Source organism: Jaculus jaculus, chromosome 2 (assembly GCF_020740685.1).
Source record: "Jaculus jaculus isolate mJacJac1 chromosome 2, mJacJac1.mat.Y.cur, whole genome shotgun sequence".
NCBI lineage: Eukaryota > Metazoa > Chordata > Mammalia > Rodentia > Dipodidae > Jaculus > Jaculus jaculus.
Genome location: NC_059103.1, coordinates 6291323 through 6315405, shown reverse-complemented (window position 1 = coordinate 6315405; position 24083 = coordinate 6291323). Strand labels below are relative to the sequence as shown.

Sequence of the window (24083 nt, the reverse complement as noted above, 5' to 3'; positions counted from 1 at the left end):
TGCTTCTGGTTCACGTGGGTCCTGGGGAATCTAACCTGGGTCCTTTGGCTTTGCAGGCAAGTGCCTTAACCATTAAGCCATCGCTCCAGGCCAAGAGTCTTTATTTTTAGTATTATGTATTTGGGTGTGATGTGTATGTACAGGCACATGGTCTAAGAGGGGTCATGGAAGGGGGATGGAGGAGAGGAGGTTTAATTAAAATTAAAGGTGTTGTGAATAAGCCATAAGGAAACCTACTTTTCTGCTAGCCATATATATATATAAATAAAAGAGTTTGGGCTGCAGAGATGCCTTAGCAGTTGAGGCATTTGCCTACAAAGCCTAAGGACCCAGGTTCAATTCCCCAGGACCCACGTGAGCCAGATACACAAGGAAGAATACGTGTCTGGAGTTTGTTTGAGGCATCCAGAGGCCCTGATGCACCTATTCTCTCTCTCTCTCTCTCCTCAAATAAATAAATAAAATATTGTTTTAAGAGTTTGGGCAGAAGTACCCAGCAGGGGGTGGGGGTGGATAACGTTGTACCCAGAAAGCCATAGATTATTACAGAAAAATTTCAGTGCCAGGGGTGGGATACTTCCCAGTAACTTGTTGGTTTGGGAGGTCCCTAATGCTCTCAAAACAATACATGCTATTGCCAAGGCTCTTGGTTGCCCATCAGAACTAGATGGCAAGCCCCTATTGCTGAAGAGTGCACACGCCTGGGCTGCAGGTCACTGAACAATCAGCTAGAGCTGAGCTGGAAGCTCCTCCCTACTGACTGGCTGTCCAGACGCTGGAAGGTGCTGTGCAGCCTGCTGGGGGAGAAATGTCTTTAGTGGCTTACCCAGCAGTGGACCCTGAAAACTACACTGCTAATCAAAAGCCAATGGCTATGCTGGGCATGGTGATATGCTGGGCGTGGTGGCGCACGCCTTTAATCCCAGCACTCGGGAGGCAGAGGTAGGAGGATTGCCATGAGTCCAAGGCCACCCTGAGACTATATAGTGAATTCTAGGTCAGCCTGAGCTAGAATGAGACCCTAACTTGACAAAAAAAAAAAGCCTGAGAAGATGGCTTAGCAGTTAAGGTGTTTGCCTGCAAAGCCAAAGGACCCAGGTTTGAATCCCCAGAATCCATGTAAGCCAGATGCACAAGGTGATGTATGAATCTGGAGTTTTTTTGCAGTGGCTGGAGGCCATGGCACTCCCATTCTCTTTCTCTCTACCTCTTTCTCTCTCAAATAAACAAATTAAAATTTAAAAAATTATTTTTTAAAAGCCTATGGCTGAGGAGGCTATAAGCCCTGGGGGGAGTGACTAGTGTCTGGGTAAATAGATATTGTATATGCACCAAACTGCCCTCTAAATATTTATGTTCATGCCCATATATTAATGCTGTCACTTTTGGCTAGAGAGGCTTCTCTTTCCAGATGGCAGTGACCTCTGGGAAAACTCAAGACTCATCAAAGTACTGAGAAGAAGTGACAGTGGAGTGCTGAACACAGAACACCTTTGCCACACCCTCCAAGGCTCAGGGGCCATTGCAGAAGAGATGGTGGAAAGAATGTAAGAGCCAAAGGAAGGGGAAGAGAGCTTGCAATACTGTCTTCCAGACACAGAGCAGCCGGGGCATTCATGACCTCACAGTGGCTGACACCACCTACACAGGATCTGAATAACAGAAGGGCGAAAAGTGACGACGTCAGAACAGAAGAGGAACTGGAAAGAAGGGCTTCAATGGAGCACAGGAGGGAGGATCAAGGAGGGTGGTGGAAGGAAATTATGAATAGGGTACACTGTGTATACGTATGGAGGCTGTCAATAAAAAATTTTTTAAAAGGTTGGAGAGATGGCTTAGTGGTTAGGGTGTTTGCCTGCAAAGCCTAAGGATGCAGGTTCGATTCTCCAGGTCCCACGTAAGCCAGATGCACATGGTCGCACATGCGTCTTTAGTCCGTTTGCAGTGGCTAGAGACCCTGGTGCGCCCATTGTCTCTCACTCTCTCTCTTTCCCTCTCTCTGTCTTTAATAATAAATAAAAATAAATCTTAAAAAAAATTTTTTTAAATTAAAAATGGATTGTATCACACCAGCACCTAGCTGCCCAGATACTACATTCCTTACAACTTGGTTATACCAACTTTAAAAGAACCTCTCAAAAACTACTTAGGGGGACTGGAGAGATGGCTTAGCGGTTAAGGCAAAAGACAAAGGACTTCGGTTCGATACCCCAGGACCCACGTAAGATAGATGCACAAGGTGGTGCATGCATCTGGAGTTTGTTTGCAGTGGCTGGAAGGCCTGGCACGCCCATTCTCTCTTTCCCTCTCTCAAAATAAATAAATAAATAAATATTAAAAGCTACTTAGGGGCTAGAAAGTTAGGTTAGTGGTTTAAGTGCTTGCCTGCAAAGCCAAGAGGAACCAGGTTTGATATCCCAGGACCCACGCAAGCCAGATGCACAAGGTGTTTCATGGTGCATCTGGGGTTCATTTGCAGTGGCTGAAGGTCCTGGTACATATCTGTCCCTTTCTCTCTCTCTAATAAATAAATAAATAAATAAATAAATAAATAAATGTTTTTTTTTAAAGCTACTCAGCAGTTGTGCAGGGGATGTAGCTCATTTGGCACAATGCTCACACTAGCACACTGAAGGCCCTGGGTTTGATACCCAGAACCACATACACCAGGAGAGGCCGCCACGCCTGTCATCCTGGCACTCAGGCGCTAAGCGCACGAGGATACGAAATTCAAGAACAACCGGGCTTACGTAGTGAGCTCAAGGCCAGCCCGGGCTACATGAGAACCTACCAAAAAAAAAAAATTTTTTTTTTTTTTAATTGCATAGCAGTGCAGAAAAATACCAGCTGAAAGGAACAGACTGAAACGTATCCGGGCCGCAGCAAAGGGAACTACACAACCACACGGGAAGGCTGGACGTGCGTTGCGACAGAGGCTGAGGCGCGGGGCTGGAAGATGGGTATCTCTGGAAGGCGTCTGTCCTGGTGGCTCCAAAAGCCTTTCCCCTCGGTGTCAGCTCTGGCGCAGCAGTGGAATGTCCCGGGGTGATTACGCACGCTCATAAGACTCCCACAAGGAAACACTTCACCTGCACGAGCCAGGTTTAAGAGGACTTGAACCCTGGGCTCCATCCCTAGTACCACATAAGCCAGGAAGGGTGCTGCCTGTCTTTAATCCCGGCACCTGGGATGCTGTGGTAGCAGGATCTGCCCGTGAGTTCCAGGCCAGCCTTGGGCTAGAGCGAGACCCTGCCTCAAAGGGGACGGGGTAGCAACTAGAGAGAGTTCAGCGGTGAAAGGCACTTACTTGCAAAGCCTTCATTCAGGCCCAGGGCCAATCCCCCAACTACCCATGTAAAGTTGGATAGGCATTTTCTCACAAGAGACCCTGGTGTTCCTTTGTACATACACATATATGCACACATAAATTTAAAAATAAAAAGAGCTGTTAAAAAAAAATAGTTCGGGCTGGAGAGATGGCTTAGCGGTTAAGTGCTTGCCTGTGAAGCCTAAGGACCCCGGTTCGAGGCTCGATCCCCCAGGACCCATGTTAGCCAGATGCACAAGGGGGCGCACGCGTCTGGAGTTCGTTTGCAGTGGCTTGAAGCCCTGGTGCGCCCATTCTCTCTCTCTGTATCTGCCTCTTTCTGTCTCTGTCACTCTTAAATAAATAAATAAAAGTGAACAAAAAAATATTAAAAAAAATAGTTCATCAGCTCAGCAGATAAGGCACTTGGGTTACGACCTGACTTGAATTCTCCAGTACCCATGTAAAGCCAGATGCACAAGGTGGCACATGTGTCTGGGCTTCAATTACAGCAGCTAGAGGCCCTGGCACGCCCATCATCCCATTCTCATTCATTTCCTCTGTCCCTCTCCCTCCCTTCCCCCACCTTTCCCAGCCATGGTGACACACACCTTGAATCTCAGTACTTGGGAGGCAGAGGTAACAGGATTACTGTGAGTTCGAGGCCACCCTGAGACTACATAGTGAATTCCAGGTCAGCCTGGACTAGAGTGAGACCCCATTTCAAAAAAAAAAAAAAAAAAAAAGTTCAAGGTCATCCTTGACTATATAGAGTTGAGAGGCCAGCCTGGGCTAATTGAGACCCTCATGAATTTTTAGTGATTCTAGAAACACAGCTCGGCTCCTCAGATGTGGATCTCACCTGCAGCTTCAAGACCCAGCGGGGAAGCTGCCTCATGCCCCAGTACCAGGACGCTGGGCCTCAGCCCACTGCCCCTGTGGCTCCTCCCACCATCCCTTTAGTCTCCACCCACCACCCTTAGGTTTTTCTCTGCCTCTGTGGCCTCTGGCACACAGGATGGCAAAACATCTCTTTCTCAGTGTGGGATTTTTCTCAGAAAGAAAAAAAACAACAGCAAGACAGAATTCCCCAGTCGGGAACACATCACTTTCTCACTAACCGCAAATTCTGGCAAAGCCTGTTCCTCAGAATAGTGAGCTGGCCAGTTCCCCTTTCTTCAAATTGACACATTTTACCTTGCAAATTGTGTGAGAAGGAAGGGGGTTGTATGTGTAAGAAAGGATGTTTAAAGAGCTTGAGTTGGGGGAAGGGCCAGAAAAGGTAATGGAGGGAATGGAAATGGGCAAAGGAAAATGATAAATATGTATAAAATGTCAGGAGGAATGTCATTATTCTGTTTGCTAGCTAAAAACAATTAATTTAAGAAAGCAAAAACTGATGATTCAAACTTTTAAAGCACATTATCAGGGTTGGGGAGATGGTTCAGCATTTAAAGGCAATTGCTTGAGAAGCCAGCCAGCCCAGGTTTGATTCTCCAGTACATAAATTAAGCCAGACACACAAAACGACACACACATCTGGAGTTTCTTTTTTTTTTTTTTTCAATTTTTCTTTTGTTCATTTTTATTTATTTATTTGAGAGCGACAGAGGCAGACATTGAGAGAGAATGGGCACGTGAGGGCCTCCAGCCACTGCAAACGAACTCCAGACATGTGCACCCCCTTGTGCATCTGATTTACATGGGTCCTGGGGAATCGAGCCTCGAACCAACGTCCTTGGGCTTCACAGGCAAGCACTTAACCGCTAGGCCATCTCTCCAGCCCATGTGGAGTTTCTTTACATCAGCATGAAGCCCTAGTGTGCCTATTCCGACCCCCGCCATAAATAAATAAATAATCAAGACCATGTAAGACAGCTTGTGGCTCACACCTGTAATCCCAGCCCTTCAGAGGCAAAGGCAGAGGCAGGAGAGAGCTCTGTGAGTTCCAGGCCAGCCAGGGACACACAGCCAGCCCTGTCTCAAACGAGTCAAATATGATGGTGCACCTATAATCCTGGAACTTGGGAGATGGAGGCTGGAGAATCCGGAGATTGAGGTCACTCTGGACTACATACAAAGCAAGTTAGGCTGGCTACACAGATTCTGCCTCAAAAAACGACAAAATAAAACAACTGAAAAAAAAAAAAAAAAAAACTGGCCAGGAGTGGCGGTGAACACCTTTAATCTCAGCACTTGGAAGACAGAGGTAGGAGGATCACTGAGGCCAGCCTGGAACTAAAGAGTGAGTTCCAGGTCAGCCTGAACTAGAGTGAGACCCTACCTCGAAAAAAACAAAAAAATAAAAAATAAATAAAATCAGGTGTAGCAGTGCATCCCTTTAATCCCAGCACTCTGGAAGTTGGAGTAGAAGGACTGCTGCAAGTTCAAGGCAGCCTGAGCAATACAGTAAGTTCCAGTCCAGCTGAGACTATGTAGTAAAACCCTGTCCAGGAAAAAAAACTGCCACACTAACATGTGATACTATCTTTTTTTTTTGTTGTTGTTGTTTTTCAAAGTAGGGTCTTACTATAGCTCAGGCTGACCTGGAATTCACTATGTAGTCTCAAGTTGGCCTCAAACTCACGGTGATCCTCCTACCTCTGCCTCCCGAGTGCTGGGATTAAAGGCGTGCACCACCACACCTGACTGATACTATCTTTGTTTAAAGAATAACATGCAATTGTTCGGAGGCTAGAAAAATGGCTTAGCAGTTAAGGTGCTTGCCTGCAAAGCCAAGAACCCAGGCTCAATTCCCCAGAACCTACATATACCAGATGTACAAGGTGGCGCATATATCTGTAGTTCATTTGCAGTGGCTGGAGGCCTTGGTGCATCCATTCTCTCTCTCTCTCTCTACCTCTTTTTCTCTCAAATTAAATGAGAGAGTAAACCAAAGGACTCATCTCATTTCCTTAGAAGTACGTGCTCAACCATGTTTATTGCTGCTCAATTTATAATAGTTGGGAAATGGAACCAGCCTAGATGTCCCTCAACAGATGAGTGGATAATGAAGATGTGGCACATTTATACAATGGAGTTCTACTCAGCGGTAAAGAAAAATGAAGGTATGAAATTTGCAGAAAAATGGATGGACCTGGAAAGGATTATACTAAGTGAGGTAACCCAGGCCCAGAAAGCCAAGCGCCACATGTTCTCTCTCATATGTGGATCCTAGCTACAGATGACTGGGCTTCTGCGTGAGAATGAAAATACTTAGTAGCAGAGGCCCGTAAGGTAAAAAGGAGACATAAAGGGTAGAGAAAGGAAGGGAGGAGGATACTTGATAGGTTGATATTGTATATATGTAATTACAATGATTGTAATGGGGAGGTAATATGATGGAGAATGGAATTTCAAATGGGAAAGTGTGGGGGTGGGGAGGGAGGGAATTACCATGGGATATATTTTATAATCATGGAAAATGTTAATAAAAATTTAAAAAAAAATAAATGAGAGAGTAAAATCAAATATTTTTTTAAATGCAATTCTTTTCAAATATCTGGACCACTTCTACATATCAGACATCATTCTAAATTCTGCAAAGGGAAATAAGTTTCTGGCCATGAGAAGTTTAAGATGACAGTGTGTAAAAAAGGAGGCGGATGGCTGCACACATTTCAGGGATAATTTAACCATCATAAACTGCCTACATCTAAAGTGACAGCCCAGTGAATTGTGACAGATGTACACGCCCAGAGAAGGGAAACAACAGCGAGGCAAGGAGCTGAGGGTCAGTGAGTGTCAGTGCCACCAGGGGCAGGAAGAGCAGGCTGGGGCCAGCTGCGTGGGAGCTCCAGGCAGCAAAGGCCCTGGACAGGAGGACCACAGGAAACCAGAGGGTCTCCCGCCTGGAATGCATGGAATGCCATCAGAGGAACCAGGCTCTCCCAGCTTCTCAGGGCTAGATTTACACAGGATGGATGGCAAGAAGCAATGTCACAGGGGGATTTGCATAAGCTTTTTTCACCCAATTTTTTTTTATTTTTATTTATTTATTTATTTTTATTTTTTTGGTTTTTCAAGGTAGGGTCTCACTCTAGCCCAGGCTGACCTGGAATTCATTATGGAGTCTCAGAGTGGCCTTGAACTCACGGCAATCCTCCTACCTCTGCCTCCCGTGTGCTGGGATTAAAGGTGTGTGTCACCATGCCTGGCTCCAAATTTTTATTAACAACTTCCATGATTATAAAAAGTATCCCATGGTAATACCCTCCCTCCCCCTACTTTCCCCTTTGAAGCTCCATTCTCCATCATATCCCATCCCCCTCTCAATCAGTTTCTCTTTTATTTTGATGTCATGGTTTTTTCCTCCTTTTATGATGGTCTTGTGTAGGTAGTGTCAGGCACTGTGAGGTCATGGATATCCAGGCCATTTTGTGTCTGGGGGAAGCACGTTGTAAGGAGTCCTAACCTTGCTTTGGCTCTTAGGTTCTTTCCGCCACCTCTTCCGCAGTAGACCCTGAGTGCAAATGCTCTTATTTGTATATCCCCGGCCCCCCCCCCCCCGGGGGATCAGGTAGTGGTCTGGCTCAGGGACCACGCTCACTTGTCGCTGTTCTAAGTCTCAATCACTCAGCTTCACAAACTCAGAACAGCACTGACAGATGCTCTTCGGCTGTGCGGTCACATTATGCATGTGTGCAAACATGCGTGCATGCATGTCTATATACGTATGCATGTATGGGCATATGCATCCATGCATGTATGTAGTTGGCAAAGCTGAGGATCAAACCAAGGCCTTGTGCATGATAGGCAAGCATTCGACTACTGAGCCACATCCCCAGAATTCCTCGTTCTATTTTTTTTCTTCCTTTAGAGACAAGGTCTGTCTCTCTATATAGCTCTTGTTGGCTTTTAATTCATGATCTTCCTGCTTCAGCCTTGAGGGCCAAAATTACAGGTCTGTAGTACCACACCTGGCCCATCCAGATATGACATTTACAATTTCAGTATGAAACGCAGAAAGCAAATAAAAATATTTTTTTAAAAAATTAGGGGGGTTCTAGAGGGATGGCTTAGCTGTTAAGGCACTTGCCTGCAAAGCCAAAGAACCCAGGTTCAATTCCCTAGTACCCACGTGAGCCAGAAGCACAAGGGGGCGCATGCGTCTGGAGCTCGTTTGCAGTTGTTGGAGGCCCTGGTGTGCTCATTCATATTCATTCATTCTCTCTCTTGCTTTCCTCACAAATAAATTATTTTTAAAATAAAATAAAAAGCTGGGTGTGGTGGTGCACACCTTTAATCCCAGCACTCAGGAGGCAGAGGTAGGAGGATCGCCGTGAGTTCAAGGCCACCCTGAGACTCCATAGTGAATTCCAGGTCAGCCTGGGCTAGAGTGAGACCCTACCTCGAAATACCCGAAAAAAGTAAAAAATTAAAAAAAAAAATAAGGCTGGAGAGATGGCTTGGCAGTTAAGGCATTTGCATGCAAAGCCAAAGGACCCTGGTTCAACTCCCCAGGACCCATGTAAGCCAGAAACACAAGGGGGCACATGCATCTCAGCTGAAGGCCCTGGCATGCCCATTCTCTCTCTCTCTCAAAAAATAAATAAATAATTTTAAAGAGAGGAAATTTTTGAAAAAATAATAAAGTAAAATAATAGCCAGCATGGTGGCACATGCCTTTAATCCCAGCAGTCAGGAGGCAAAGGTAGGAGGATTGCTGTGAGCTCAAAGCCACCTTGAGACTACATAGTGAATTCCAGGTCAGCCTGAGCTAGACTGAGACCCCACCTCGAAAAACCAAAAATTAAATAAAATAATAATAGTAGATAAATTCACAAATCAAAAAACAAAGAACTTCCAGAAATAAATATGAAAGATTGACCCTATAGGAAAACGGGCAAAAGGGCCGGCGGCACAAGCAGAAGCAGCTGAGTTCAAGTCCCTGGCACCCAGGAAAACGCCAGGTGTGGTGGCAGCCCCTATTACCCCAAAGCTAAGGAGGCTGACCTGGGACGATTCCTGTGACCTCACAATTTATGAGGGACACACAGGAGGATCAGGGTTATCTGCAGCTACAGAGCCAGTTCAAGGCCAGACTGGAAATACATGTGTCTGTCTCAAAAAAAAAGAAAAGAAAGTAGTCAAAAGAGCTGACAGCGGTGCCAGAGAGGCTGCAGGATGAGGACAGGGCACAGAAGACTAACTCCCTTCCTAATCAGTGTGATACAGAGGAACGCAACATGAGGGGCTGGGGTGGCAGCGTAGCTGGGAGAGCCTGGCATGCAGGACCCCCTGGGGTCAAGACGCAGCCTTTCGCACACAGGAAGTGACAGCGCACACCTGTAATCCCCGTATTCCAGAAGTAGAAAGGAGGAGGAGGAGGAGAAGTTCAAAGCCATGCTCAGCTACAGATTGAGTTCAAAGCCCGCCCGGGCTATATGAGACCCCGTCCCCAAAAAAAGGAGGCTGGTGAGATGGCTTAGTGGTTAAGACACTTGCCTGCAAAGCCAAAGGATCCTGGTTCGACTCTTCAGGGCCCAGGTAAGCCAGATGCATGGGGGGGGGTGCATGCATGTGGAGCTCATTTGCAGTGGAGGCCCTGGTGCACCCATTCTCTCTCTGTCTGTCTGTCTGTCTGTCTTTCTCTGTCTCAAATAATTATTTACAGACACACACACACACACACAACTACTGGCCAAAGAAGAAAGATAGAAAAAACAATGGAGCTGGGGAGACGGTTCAGAGGTCAAAGGCAGCCCGGTTCCATCCTTCCCGCACCCACATAAAGCCTGATGCAAAGCGGCGCATGCACCTGTGATCCCAGCACGCCTATGACAGCGGGCAGGCAAGTCTCAGCAGAATCGGGAGCCTGCAGTGGAAAAAGACCCCGCCTCACAGAAAGTAGAGCGCATACACCTTGAGGTGGTCCTCAGACCTCCACACACACACGTGCAGATAAATAACTTAATAAAGAAAGAAAGAACCACCAGGGATCGGAGAGATGGCTCAGTGGTTAAGGCACTTGCCTGCAAAGCCTAATGACCTGGGTTTGATTCCTTAGTACTCACGTAAAGCCAGATGCACAAAGGGCCGCAAACATCTGAAGTTCCTTTGCCGTGGCAAGAGCCCTGGTGCGCCCATTCTATCTCTCTCTCTCCCTCCACCACCCATGCAAATAAAGTAAGAAAGAAAGACCCACCAGGTGATAAATGTATACTGCAGTTCATAAACAACCAGATCTGAAACTTTTCATCCCAAATTGCTAACATCAGTCACTTCTCTTGGTAAAGGGAGGAAGTGATTGCAAATGGCATAGCACTTTGACTTAATCTGTACTTTCTATGCTTTTGTTTTGTTTTGTTTTTCGAAGTAGGGTCTCACTCTAGTCCAGGCTGACCTGAATTCACTATATCGACTCAGGGTGGCCTTGACCTCATAGCAATCCACCTACTTCTGCCTCCCAAGTGCTGGGATTAAAGGCATGCACCACCACACCCAGTTACTTTCTATGCTTTTTAATTTTTTTGTTTTATTTTTATTTATTTATTTGAGAGAGACGGACAGAGAAAGAGGGAGAGAGAATGGGCGCACCAGGGCCTCCAACCACTTCAAACAAACTCCAGATGTATGTGCCACCCTGTGCATCTGTCTTACATGGGTCATAGGGAATCGAGCCTTGAACCAGGGTCCTTAGACTTCATAGGCAAGCGCTTAACCGCTAAGCCATCTCTACAACCCTTTCTATGTTTTTTAAAGAAAATGTGCTGCACATTCACTGTGTAATTGCAAGTTCAGTTCTTACAGAGGGTAAGGGCGATTGACGCCTAAGGGGTAAGCTTGGAACAATCACACGCATGAAGAGACTCCACGCTGAAAATGTGCACTTTCCTAGCAATTCCAAGAGCACTACAAATGCAGAGACATAGCTGAGAGTGGTGCCTCATGCCTATAATCCCAGCACTTGGCAAGCACAGGCAGGCAGATCTTTGTGAGTTCAAATCCAGCCTGGTCTACAGTGCTACACAGCCAAACCCTGTTCCCGCCCCCCCCAAAAAAACACAGAGATGTCACAGTCCCCCACAAGAATGTCACTGGCAGCTTTAGAAATGTACACAAAAGACAAAGAAGAAATTCACTCTGTACCCATAACCCACACTCATCCTGAAAAGTCAACATCAGGCTGCTGCATGCATAGGCACCTGCTGAAGGGATGAGATGGGACAATGTGGAGACACATAATTCTGAAACATATTCAGTATACTCAATTCATCTCAAAAGCTGGAGCGCTCTGACTCCAGCCCAGGCAACCAAACTCCCCACAAAGATACATTCACGTTGTCCACTTTGGGGAAGTTAGTTTTTCCAAAGATCTGGGCTGGGGAAATGGCCCAGTGGTTAAAGGCACTTGTTCACAAAGCCTGCCAGCCTGGGTTCGATTCCCCAGTACCCATGTAAAGCCAGATGTCCAAAGTAGTGCATGCAACTGGGGCTCGTTTGCAGTGACAAGCGCCCAGTCTCTCTCTCTGCTTGCAAGAAAGAGAGAGAGAAGGGAGGGAGGGAAGTCTGATTGGACCTGGTGATAACTGGCATACATGCGCGCGCACGCACACACACACAGACACACACACACACACGTGCACACGCACACACACACCAGGTTTGTGTGGGGAGGCAGAGACAGGAGTATCCATGAGGCTCCAGGCCAGTGAGACACCCTGCCTCAGAGGAGGTGGACAGCATTCCTGAGGATGACCCCTGCGATTGTCCTCTGGCCTGGATATGCATGCACGCACACCCACACCAGTGTGCCAACCCCCCCCACACACACACAGGCGGTGTGCACATTCTTTACCACTTCATGACAAGCTAGAGTCCCCCAGGCCCGTAACACCCATTTTTAAAACACGTGGATAAGAGAATAGCTGGCCTATAAACAATGACGAACTACATGGCTGTGGATAAAACGAGTTGTCTACCTAAGTCACCAGCACCACCGAGAAGGGTCAACAAGCTGCGAAACTTGCAGGCAGAGCCAAAGGAAGAGGAACTTCTGGGAGAGTCCAAGGCTCCCACTGTTCCACAAACCACTTAGTAACGGCAGCCATTATTTGAATCCCCTAAGAAGCATGGCAGCCCCCTCCCCCTGCCCCCCATATTTGCAAAGCCGTCCCTTGCCCTCCCACCATCTACCACAAGTATGGGTCCCTTTATAAGCCAAATAGCAGTAGCATTCTGGTCCAGCGTCTCATTCCAAAATGACCCTGGAAGCCGGGCGTGGTGGCGCATGCCTGTAATCCCAACACTTAGGGAGGCAGAGGTAGGAGGAACGCCATGAGTTCAAGGCCAGCCTGGGACTACGCAGTGAATTCCAGGTCAGCCTGAGCTAGAACAACACCCTACCTTGAAAAAAATGAAATCCAAATTCAAAATGACCCTGGAGAGAAGGGATCTAGCAAGGGGCCCTTGTATATATAAATGCTGGCCTAAAATATGTAACTTAATGTCCACAACATTCCACTCGTAAAGTGCCTATCTTCCCTTTACAAACCTCCAAGTGAGAGAAAGAAACGCCTAACTCTAGGGGAACTTCCACAATAGACACAGGGTCTTTCCATCAAACACATTCCTAAATCAGGCGTGGTGGTGCACGCCTTTAATCCCAGCACTGGGGAGGCAGTTGGGAGGATCGCCGTGAGTTCGAGGCCAACCTGAGACTACATAGTGAATTCCAGGTCAGCCTGGACTAGTGGAAAACCCTACCTTGAAAAACCGAAGGGGGAGAGGAGACACATTCATAGCAGGATAAGGTGGCTCACACCTTAGTCCCAGCACTGAGGAGGATGAGGTAAGAGGGTCAGCGTGGGCTAAGGAGTGAGTTCCAGGTCAGCCTGGGCTACAGGGAGACCTTACCTCAAAAAAAAAAAAAAAAACACCCACACTGGGCTCTTTCCCCTGGAGGTTCTGTGCCTCGCTACCCCAGCTTGTCCTCCCCTGGGAAGAGCCTGTCTGTCTACCAGTGCTCTGCACGGCCAGCCCCGGGCACACCAGGCAGGACCCGGCTTGGCCCCACAAGTCCCGAGCTGGTGCCTCCCGCCAAGAACAGCACCTTCCCGGCAGTGGGCACCTGCCAGTGTCCTGGCGTGGAGGAGCACCGGGGGAGGCCCTCCGGCATCCCGCCCGCGCCGGGCCGCGCTCACCCAGGACCCCCCCGGCTCTCAGGGCGGGAAGGGGAGCAGGGCGCAAGGCAAGGCGCGGGGCAGGAAGTGACCCCGGCCCGCCGAGGGCCCCGCTCCGCCCCGCGCCCAGCCGTACGGTACCTGAAGCCGGGGGATCCGCCTCCTCCGCCTCCTCCTCCCTCGCAGCCGGCGCCTCCGCTGCAGCCGCGATTGCCGGCGAGGGCAGCGGGTCCATCGCACGGCCAGTCATGTGAGCCCTTGCGTCCACGTGACTTCCTCCCGCGCCTGACCGCCAGCCACGCCCACGCCAGCCTGTGTCCGGCACTCACACCTCGCACCGCCCGCACCCAGCGTGACCACGCCCCCCGCCCCCCGTGGCCACGCCCTGCACCGCTCTCACTCTGCATAGCCACGCCCACCGCCGGCGCGCCTCGCACCGCCCGCACTCTGCATGGCCACGCCCACCACTCCGTGACCACGCCTCTCGGCGAGCCTAATCTGCATGGCCACGCCCCCTCCTCGTCAGCCGTGTTTCCTCCGCCCCAGCCACGTGGCCCGGGCCTGGCCCGCGCTTCCCTCGCCAGCGCCCCAGTTGCGCGCTGCGGAGTGCAACGCCCCGCGCGGCCTCCCGGCGTGGACACACCCGAGCATCCTCGTCACCCGCCTCCTCGGGCTTGCTCACTCACTCCCTCGTGCAGCTGCGCGCCTGCTCGCTCGTGCACAGCCCCCCCCACACACACACACACCCTGCAGCCGTTCCCGCCGTCGCTCATTCATCCACACTGGCGCCACCCGGGCCTTCCGCACGCCACCTTGGCGACAGGCAGAGTGCTGAGGGCGTAAAGGCTTCTATCTTGACTTGAAAAGTGAATGTCACCAAAGGTGTCCTGACGGGGTGGTGGAGTCCAGGGCCTTTGCATGTGCTAGGCAAGTGCTCTTACCACTGAGCCAAATCTCTGGCCCTTTTTTGGGGGGGGTTTCATTAAGTTCTTGTGGTGGCCTTGAACTCATCCTCTTGCTTTTTAAGGCCTATACTACCAGGAACTCGCTCTAGCCCAGCCTGACCTGGAGCTGACTCTGTAGCCCAGGCTGGCTCCACCTCCCAAGTGCTGGGATTACAGGTCACCACACCCAGTTTGTGCCGGATCAAACTCTTACACGCTAGGCAGGCACTCTACCCACTGAGTCACACACCCCCACGCCCGGCCCTGACCATTTTTAAGTGTCTGGCTGCTGCTAGGACTTCCTGAACAGAAGCAACGTGGACAGATCAGGAACATTTTTAAATGCCTGTTTTATCATAAGGGGTTTTTGTGTGTTTGTTTTGCCACTCTGACCTGGAATTCACTATTTAGTCTCAGGATGACCTTGAACCCACAGCCATCCTCCTGCCTCAGCCTCCCAAGTGCTGGGGTTAAAGGCGCGTGCCACCATGCCCTGCAATCATTCGTTTATATATATATATAATATACATGTATATGTTTTGTTTTGTTTTGTTTTGTTTTATTTTTTTATTTGAAAAAGCAAGAGGGAAAGAGGCAGGGAGAGAGAGAAACAGAAAGGGCACACTGGGGTCTCCAGCCACTGCAAATGAACTCCAGACACGTGCCACCTTGTGCATCTGGCTTATGTGTGTCCTGGGGTATTGAACTGAAGTCCTTTGGCTTTGCAGGCAAATACCTTAACCGCTAAGCCATCTCTCCAGCCCAATCATCAGGTTTTTTAAAAGATGGTATCATTTTGATTTGATAACACTTTAAAGTTTGTGTTGTTGGTCTTAAATGCTTTTCTCCAAACTTAGAATACCTTATTTTATATATATACATTTTTAAAAATTTTTTTTATTTTATTTATGTATTTGAGAGCAACAGACACAGAGAGAAAGACAGATAGAGGGAGAGAGAGAGAATGGGCGCGCCAGGGCTTCCAGCCTCTGCAAACGAACTCCAGACGCGTGCGCCCCCTTGTGCATCTGGCTAACGTGGGACCTGGGGAACCGAGCCTTGAACCGGGGTCCTTAGGCTTCACAGGCAAGTGCTTAACCACTAAGCCATCTCTCCAGCCCATATACATTTTTTTTTGAAGGTAGGGTTTCACTCTGGTCCAGGCTGACATGAAATTCACTATGTAGTCTCAGGGTGACCTTGAACTCATGAAGATCCTCCTACCTCTGCCTCCAGAGTGCTGGGATTAAAGGTGTGCGCCACCACGCCCTGCTTACTATACCTTATTGTCCAGCACCGCCACCACACATGTAGGTACAGCCCGTCATGTTCTACCAGAACCTAGGGGCTGTTCTCAGATGGGCGCATGGCCTACTTCTCAAGGCACAGTGGACACCACAGGATCCTGTGACCCTCTGCTCCCATCTGATGGCCACTTCCTTCCGCCACCCTGAGCTTCCTTTCAGCTGTTGTTTCCATCAAGTGATGTACTCAGCACTTTCCCGAGACCACACACACGTGTACCACTCACTTCCTGGCAACAACTGGCACATATCTTTGTCCCCAAAAGATTATAAGATCTTTAATATTTAAAAATCCACCATACTCTGGTCTCTAGAAAGCATTACACAAATACAGAGTTTAACATTATTTCAGCCGGGTGTGGTGGCACATGCCTTTAATCCCACCACTTGGGAGGCAGAGGAAGGATTGCCATGAGTTCAAGGACACTCTGAGTCTATGTAGTGAGTTCCAGGTCAGCCTGGGCTACAGTGAAACCCTACCTCTAAAAACAAAACAAAACAAAAAATTGCTGGACACAATGGCAAATGCATCCTAGCATTTGGGATTACACAAACACACACACACACACACACACACACACACAGAAAATATCTCTGTTTAGGGATGGGGAGATGGCTCAGTGGTTAAAGGCACTTTCTTGCAAAGCGTGCTAGCCTGGGTTCAGTTTCTGAGAAGCGACATAAAGCCAGACACAAAGTGCATGTGTCTTGAGGTCATTGGCAGCGACAATAAACCCTGGAGTGCCCCCAGCACACAAGCATACGTTTAAAATAAATTAATTAAAAAAAAAACATATGCCTTGTCGGTTGTGGTGGCGCACGCCTTTAATCCCAGCACTTGGGTGGCAGAGGTAGGAGGATCACTATGGGTTCGAGGCCACCCTGAGACTGCATAGTGAATTCCAGGTCAGCCTGGGCTAGAGTGAGACCCTACTTTGAAAAACCAAAAACAAACAAACATATACATACATACACATACATAAAAGGAATATTTTCTCTATGTTGTCAACATTTACAGCAATTGTTGCTAATTGTGCTGAAATTCTTGCGTGTGTGCATGTGCGTGTGTGTGTTCAAACATGCACACATGCCATGGCATACATGTGGAGGTGAGGACAGCTTGGGCATCCATCCTTGCCTCCCACCCTGTCTCTTGCTCGCTGCTGTATGTGCCAGGCCAGCTGCCCCACAGACTCCCCAGAATCTTCTGTCTCCACCTGCCACATCTCTACAGAAAAGCTGAGACTAGCCGGGCGTGGTGGCACACTCCTTTAATCCCAGCACTTGGGAGGCAGAGGTAGGAGGATTGCCATGAGTTCAAGGCTACCCTGAGACCTCCATAGTGAATTCCAGGTCAGTCTGGGCCAGAGTGAGACCCTACCTTGAAAAACCAAAAAAAAAAAAAAAAAGAAAGAAAAGAAAAGCTGAGACTAGATACTCACTTCTGTGCCTGGCTTTTTTTTTTATATATAATTTTTTTTTTTATGGTTTTCCGAGGTAGGGTCTCATGCTAGCTCGGGCTGAGCTGGAATTCACTGTGTAGTCTCAGGGTCTCAGGGTGGCCTCGAACTCATGGCAATTGTCCTACCTCTGCCTCCGCAGTGCTGGAATTAAAGGCGTGCGCCACCATGCCTGGCTTGTGTCTGGCTTTTACCATGGGTCCCAGAGCTCTGAGTTCAGTTCATCAGGCTTGCACAAGTGCTTTTACTCGCTGGAACTCTTTTTTCCTTTTGTTTAAAAACGTTTTTATTGACAGCTTCCATAATTATAGACAATAAACCATGATAATTCCCTTCCCTTCTCCACTTTCCACTTCACAAATCCACCCTCCATCATATCCCTGTCCTCTTTCAACTAGTCTCTCTTTAATTTCATGTCATCATCTTTTCCTTTGATTATGAGACTCTTGGGTAGGTAGTGCCAGGCACTGCAAGGTCACAGATATTCAGGCCATTTTGTGTTTTGAAGATTGCATTGTAAGCAGTCCTGCCCTTCCTTTGGCTCTTACGTTCTTTCTACCACCCCTTCCTCAATGGACCCTGAGCCTTGGAGGATATGATAGAGATGTTTCAGTGCTGAGACTCCTCTGTCACTTCTCAGCATCATGGTGACCTTTGAGTCTTCCCAGTGGTCACTGTCATCTGAAAAGAGAAGCTTCCATAACCAAACATGAGAGTAGCATTAATATATGGGTATGAACATTAAGAAAAGTGCTTACAGGGCAGTTTGGTGGGCATACTGTATACATTTAGCCAGACAACGGTAGGTATTACTTCCCTAGGGTTCATGATCTCCCTAGCCATGGGCTTTTGACTAGGTTTTCAGCACCAGGCATGTATTCCCTCCCACGGAGTGGGCCTCCAGTCCAAGTGGTTGGTTTCCCCTGTAACAGATATGCCACTACTGCACCCATTGGCACATTTGGCCTCGGTGGCCAGTCTTAAGGCTTCTGTGCTGGAACTCTTGATTCTCAGCTGGAGAGTGGCTTCCACAAGACAAGGTGAGACGCTCCTTTCCCATCCCCTAATTTTCTATCTCTATCCTGCTTCAAGATGGCCTAGAGCTGTCACCAATAACTGGCTGGATATTTTTACTCTACCCAGATAGGAATTGTGGGAAAGTGAGAAACTCCACGGGGAGCCCTTGAGGGCAAGACCTAGAGGCTGGACGGGCAGAACCAGAGGTTCACAGCTGCACCCTGAGAGCCAGGCATCTGTTGTTCCTGCGTTAAAAACAGAAGAGAAGCCGGGTGTGCTGGCGCACACCTTTAATCTCAGCACTCAGGAGGCAGACGTAGGAGGATTGCCATGAGTTCGAGGCCAACCTGAGACTACATAATGAATTCCAGACCCTACCTCGAAAACCCAATGAATAAATAAATAAATAAAAATAAAAACAGAAGAGATTTGTGACTACGGGTGCTCAGGTTGGCGGCTCCTTGCTCTGGGCCTTCATCACCGGGGGCCTTGGCCAGTTGCAGTGCCCAGCTTCTGAGCAGAGAGAGTGCCTACCAGTATCACAGCTCCTGAATGGGGCTCAGGAATTAGGACCTCATGTCTGAGGCTCTTGGCCCTTAAAGCTTAGGAGCTTGCTGGACATCTCCCAGTGACCAGCACCCGCAGCTTCCAGTCCCTGGCTCTGCATAGGCTTCAGTCTGTCCTGGTTCTCCACCCTCTCTCTGCTTCTGCTGACCCTCCTGCCCCTCTCTGTCTCCAGGGCCATCTCTCACCACCACCACCATCTTCCCCATTGCTGCACTGTTACGTTTGCCATCATTTCTTGTTATCAGCTCAATCCATTCTAGTTATTATAAGATTCAAAAGTAAGGGCCGGGCATGGTGGCGCACACCTTTGATCCCAGCACTCAGGAGACAGAGGTAGGAGGATCGCCATGAGTTCGAGGCCACTCTGAGACGACATAGTGAATTCCAGGTCAGCCTGAGCTAGAGTGACACTACCTCGGGAAAAAAAAAAAATTGAAGCGAGCAAGGCAGTGGCTAAAGGCAATTGCCTGCAAATTCTGAAATGACAGGTGTGAGTCCCAGTAGCCAAATAAAGCCAGATGTACACAGTGGTGTTTCTTTGCAGCAGAACAGCTCTGGGGCAGCTATTTTCTCCTTCTGTCTCTATTTCTCTCTCAAATAAATAAAATATTTTTTTAAAAAAAACTGAGAAAAGGTGGGACTGGGGAGATGACTCAGAGGTTAGAGGCACTTGCTTGCAAAGCCTCATGCCCCCCCCCCGGGGTCTGATTCCCCAGTACACATTGCAAAGCCAGATGCACAAAGTGGCACATGCATCTGGAGTTCATTTACAGTAGTAGGAGGTCCTGTGGTGTACATTCTCTCTCTTCCTCCCCCTCTCTCTCTGTCTCTTTCTTTTTTAAAAAAATTTTTAGGTTTATTTTTATTTATTTATTTGAGAGTAACAGACAGACAGAGAGAGAAAGAGGTACAGAGAGAGAGAGAGAAATGGTGCGCCAGGGCCTCCAGCCACTGCAAACAAACTCCAGACGCGTGCGCCCCCTTGTGCATCTGGCTAACGTGGGTCCTGGGGAATCGAGCCTTGAACCAGGGTCCTTAGGCTTCACAGGCAAGCGCTTAACGGCTAAGCCATCTCTCCAGCCCTCTGTCTCTCTTTCATTCTCTCTCTTGTTTGCATTTCCCTTGCAAATAAATAAATAAAAATAATAAATTTAAAAAGCCGGGCGTGTAAGACAGGTGTGGTGGCTCATGCCTTTAATTACAGCACTGAGGAGGCAGAAGTAGGAAGATCACCATGAGTTTGAAGCCAATCTGGTATAGAGTGAAAACCTACCTTGGGGGGAAAACAATCCATCAGTGAGGGGCTGGGAGCATGGCTAAGTGATAAGTGCCTGCCTAGAATCCCCCAGTGAGGGGCTGAGGATGTGTGACTCAGTGGTAGAGTGCTTGCCTAGTATGTGCAAGATCCTGAGCTAGGAAAAAAAAAAAAACAAACAGAAAACACCTTAAAAAAGCTCAAATAGGGGCTGGAGGGATGGCTTAGCCTGCAAAGCCAAAGGACTCCAGGTTCTATTCCCCAGGACCCACATAAAACCAGATACACAAGGTGGCACATGTGTTTGGAGTTTGTTTGCAGTGGCCAGCCTGGGATTACAGAGTGAGTGCCCAGTCAACATGGGTGAGAGTGAGGACTCTGCCTTTGGGGTGGGGTTGGGGGTGGAGGCTCAAGTAAATGAGCCCAGATGGGGATCCCATAGCTCTAGATTGAAATGTTTCTTTCTTTCTTTCTTTTTTAACTCAAAATTGATTTTATTTTGTGTTGCTTTAACAAGTTAAGAATAATAGAGGTCATACAGCCATAACTTCTTTAAGGAAGATGACATTTAGTTTGCCACAGGAAAAAAAAAAAAACCTGCTGGTAAAAGCACATTACTAGCATAAAAAAATTTATAAAACCTTAACAAATAGCCTCCTAAACAGTTGTCTTAATAGTCATAAACAAAGTACAAACAACTGGTTTAGTTTTAAACTGCATGTCAATAGGAGGCAAAGTGATAGAGATCATCTTTGATATTTAAAATAATAATACAACTAAATTGACATACCACACACATTACAGTGTTAGAGAATTTTGGAGAAGTTGTTGGAGGGTATTAGAAATAGGCTGTCACGAGGCCAGTAAGGTAAAAAGGAGACATAAAGGGTGGAGAAAGGAAGGGAGGAGGATACTTAATAGGTTGATACTGTATATATGTAATTACAATGATTGTAATGGGGAGGTAATATGATGGAGAATGGAATTTCAAATGGGAAAGTGTGGGGGTGGGGAGGGAGGGAATTACCATGGGATATATTTTATAATCATGAAAAATGTTAATAAAAATTAAAAAAAAAAGAGAAATAGGCTGTCACATAACATCATCTACTTTGGTATTCATATTGCCTCCATACTTTACAATGACTTTTTTTCCGTACAAGATAACAGTACTGTCTCTTTCAGAAGCACACTTGAAACTTCCGACACAATAAAAAGGCAGGTTTTATTTTTGTTTCTGAGTCCTTTCTTCAGTCCCCTCAGAGATGTTACTAGGTAGGCCTGTACATGCATGCTGCCTTAGGTGGGTAATAAAATGGGCACCTCCTATTTCAAACACACACACAGAAATTGGTCTAGACAAGAGCAAGCTGAAGCTCATTATCTGCTGCAGCTCCATCACCAGGTAAGCCATGTTTATTCTTTTTTTAAAAAAAATTTTTTTTGGTTTTTCTTTTCTTTTTAAATTATTTATTTTTTTATTTATTTGAGAGCAACAGAGAGAGAAAGAGGGGGAGACAGAGAGAGAGAGAGAGAGAGAGAGAGAGAGAATGGGCGCGCCAGGGCCTCCAGCCACTGCAAACGAACTCCAGACGCATGCATCCCCTTGTGCATCTGGCTAACGTGGGTCCTGGGGAACCGAGCCTCGAACTGGAGTCCTTAGGCTTCACAGGCAAGCGCTTAACCGCTAAGCCATCTCTCCAGCCCATGTTAATTCTTTTACTTTGCTGATCTAGTCCGTGAATTTGGTGATGGTCTCTTCCTGCTGCTCTAAGGCATCCAGGACAATGCCTATGGGTGTTCTCTTGGTTCCCATCCCCTCCATTTTACTCTCTAGCTTGTTCTTTAGGTTTCGAAGTCTCAAGGATGCATGGATAAACATCAACAGCAAAGGAAAAGTGATGCCAAACACAAAGACCATGACTCCCCCGAACATGGAGATGAGAAAGTAGCTAGCCAGCATGACCACCGTCACAAACGTTGTAGGGTACAGCTTCTTCATCCTGCGGAGAACGTCTTTATTGTGGGCAGCCCACACAAACGCCGTGAACACCAGCACCACCACAATTCCACCAAGGATCATGTTGAAGGGGCTCAGAAACCTTAAGAATATATGCTCCAGCCCTCGACACAAGGGTTTGTGAAAAGATACCGCGAAGCCTGTGGCGACATCGGAGGCCCGCGCCCATGGCCTCCTACGGGCACTTCTGCAAGGGGCTCTCCTGCACGCTGCCCGCCTGCTTCGAGCCCTAGGTTGAAATGTTTCTTGATGCCTATGCTGAAGTTTCTTTTACACTCACAAATATTTCCACAGCATGTACAAGATAGCGCGTTGGACAGGGTTGGTGGGTGTGGCTGGTGAGGGTGCAATGCAGGATGAGGAGACCTAACTGTTTAATTGCCAAAGCCCCCAGCAGAGGGCAGGGGAGGAGCAGGCAGGACAGAGGGCGCCTGTCACAGGTAAAGGATGGGGCAGCTGCTTTCATTTTGGACCCCTCCAGAGGGGGGTCAATCCCACAGGTTGTATTACCAGATATCCCCAATGGTTAGAGGGTTCCTCAGACTGGGACTGTATTCAGTGGTGGAGTGCTTGCCTTAGCATATGGGAGACCCCTGTGTTCAATTCAGTGTGTGTGTGAGTGTGTGTGTGTATGTGTGTGTGAGAAAGAGGAGAGAAAGAGAGAGAGAGAAACCAGGCATGGTTGTCTAAACCAACTGTACTTCATAACAAGTTCCAGGTCCCCCTGAACAACTTGATGTGTAGATCAGGTACCTTATTGTTGCTGGGAAAAAACACCCAAACAGAAGCAGTTTAAGAAAGGGAAGGGCGTAGTGGGACTTGGTGGCGCACACCTTTAATCCCAGCACTCACGTGGGAGGCAGAGGTAGGAGGATCACCATGAGCTTGAGGCCACTGTGAGACTACATAGTGAATTCCACATCAGCCTGAGCCACACTGAAATCCTACCTTGACCCCCCCCCCCAAAAAAAAAAAAAGAAAGGAAAGGGTTTACTTTGGCTAACATGTCAGGGAAGGCATAGCAGGAGCAGACAGCCAGCAGCCCATCCTCACATCAGCATGGAGGAGGTAGCATGAAAACAGGAAGTGGGGTGAGGTTATAGGCTCCCCGCAGCTTCACAGTGTCTCCACTCAGGTTCCACCTCCTGAAGATCCCACAGCTTTCCCAAACAGCACCATTTTTCCAGGGATCGAGTATTCAAACACAGGCTATGGAGGCATTATATTCAAACCACGACAATGAGATTCTGCTCCTAGGGAAACAGTCTGGGAGAGGACCCAGCAGACGCTGTACAAGTGGGGGGGGGGGTACCTGCGTTTTAAGTTCCCAGACCCCAACATGGAAAAGCCCCAAGCTGTGGTAGGCTTTTGTAATCCCACCACACTGCGGAGGAGATGGGAGGCAGTTGTAGGAGAATTTCTGGAATCTTGTGGACCAGTTGTCCTATTCAATGCAAATGTGAATAAGAGATCTTGTCACAAACAAGGTGGGAGACAAGGACCAAAACTTTGACTTACACACATACACACACACACACCATGGCATCAGTGTACCTGTACTCACACACACAAACATCATACCCACACCAAGCCCTCCGCCCCCACCCAACACACAAAAGGCCAATGGTGTTAGCGATGGAGCTCAGTTGGCAGGGAGTAATGAAACTCTAGGTCCTATCCTCAGCACCACCCAAACCACGGTGGCTCTTAGCTGCAACCCCAGTACAGATAGAGGCAGGAGGATCAATTGTTAAGCATCATCCGGGAATATAGGAAACACTGTGGAGAGAAAGAGAGAAGCGAGTTCTTTGGAAAATGTACCCTGAAATACATCTGCCATCTGTAGAACCTCACCAGAGAGAGAATATTCCCGTTTCATTCAGGGAACGGTGAAAAGAAGACTGATTTTCTAAATCCTCTGAGCGTTTTACTCAGCAGCAAAGATCCCCCGGCAGGATGCCTGCCCGCCTGTCTTCTGAGGGGCACTGATTGCTCTCCATTCAGGTGGGGGAAGGGGCCGGGCACAGGCGCGCTGACCCGACTTTCAATGCAGAAGACTTGCAAGTCAGTCTCTGCTCCACACAG

General features: G+C 48.0%; 2 protein-coding genes across 2 annotated transcripts in view; both read right to left on the bottom strand.

Moving 5' to 3' along the window:
- Snx8 (sorting nexin 8) overlaps positions 1 to 13681 on the bottom strand; it is a 56657-nt gene extending 42976 nt beyond the window's left edge. The window contains exon 1 of the mRNA XM_004666349.2: positions 13573 to 13681. Within this exon, the coding sequence (XP_004666406.1) occupies positions 13573 to 13681 (109 nt within the window). The remainder of the gene's footprint in view (positions 1 to 13572) is intronic.
- Positions 13682 to 21710: 8029 nt separating this feature from the next.
- LOC101594787 (PRA1 family protein 3-like) lies at positions 21711 to 22075 on the bottom strand. The gene has a single exon (XM_045142814.1). The coding sequence runs from the start codon at positions 22059 to 22061 to the stop codon at positions 21711 to 21713; it is 351 nt and encodes a 116-aa protein (XP_044998749.1). The 5' UTR covers positions 22062 to 22075.
- Between the last annotated feature and the right edge of the window lie 2008 nt (positions 22076 to 24083).

Bases quoted from the DNA above. Each gene is read 5' to 3' on its own strand.
- LOC101594787 (XM_045142814.1), bottom strand. From the start codon at position 22,061: ATGATCCTTGGTGGAATTGTGGTGGTGCTGGTGTTCACGGCGTTTGTG.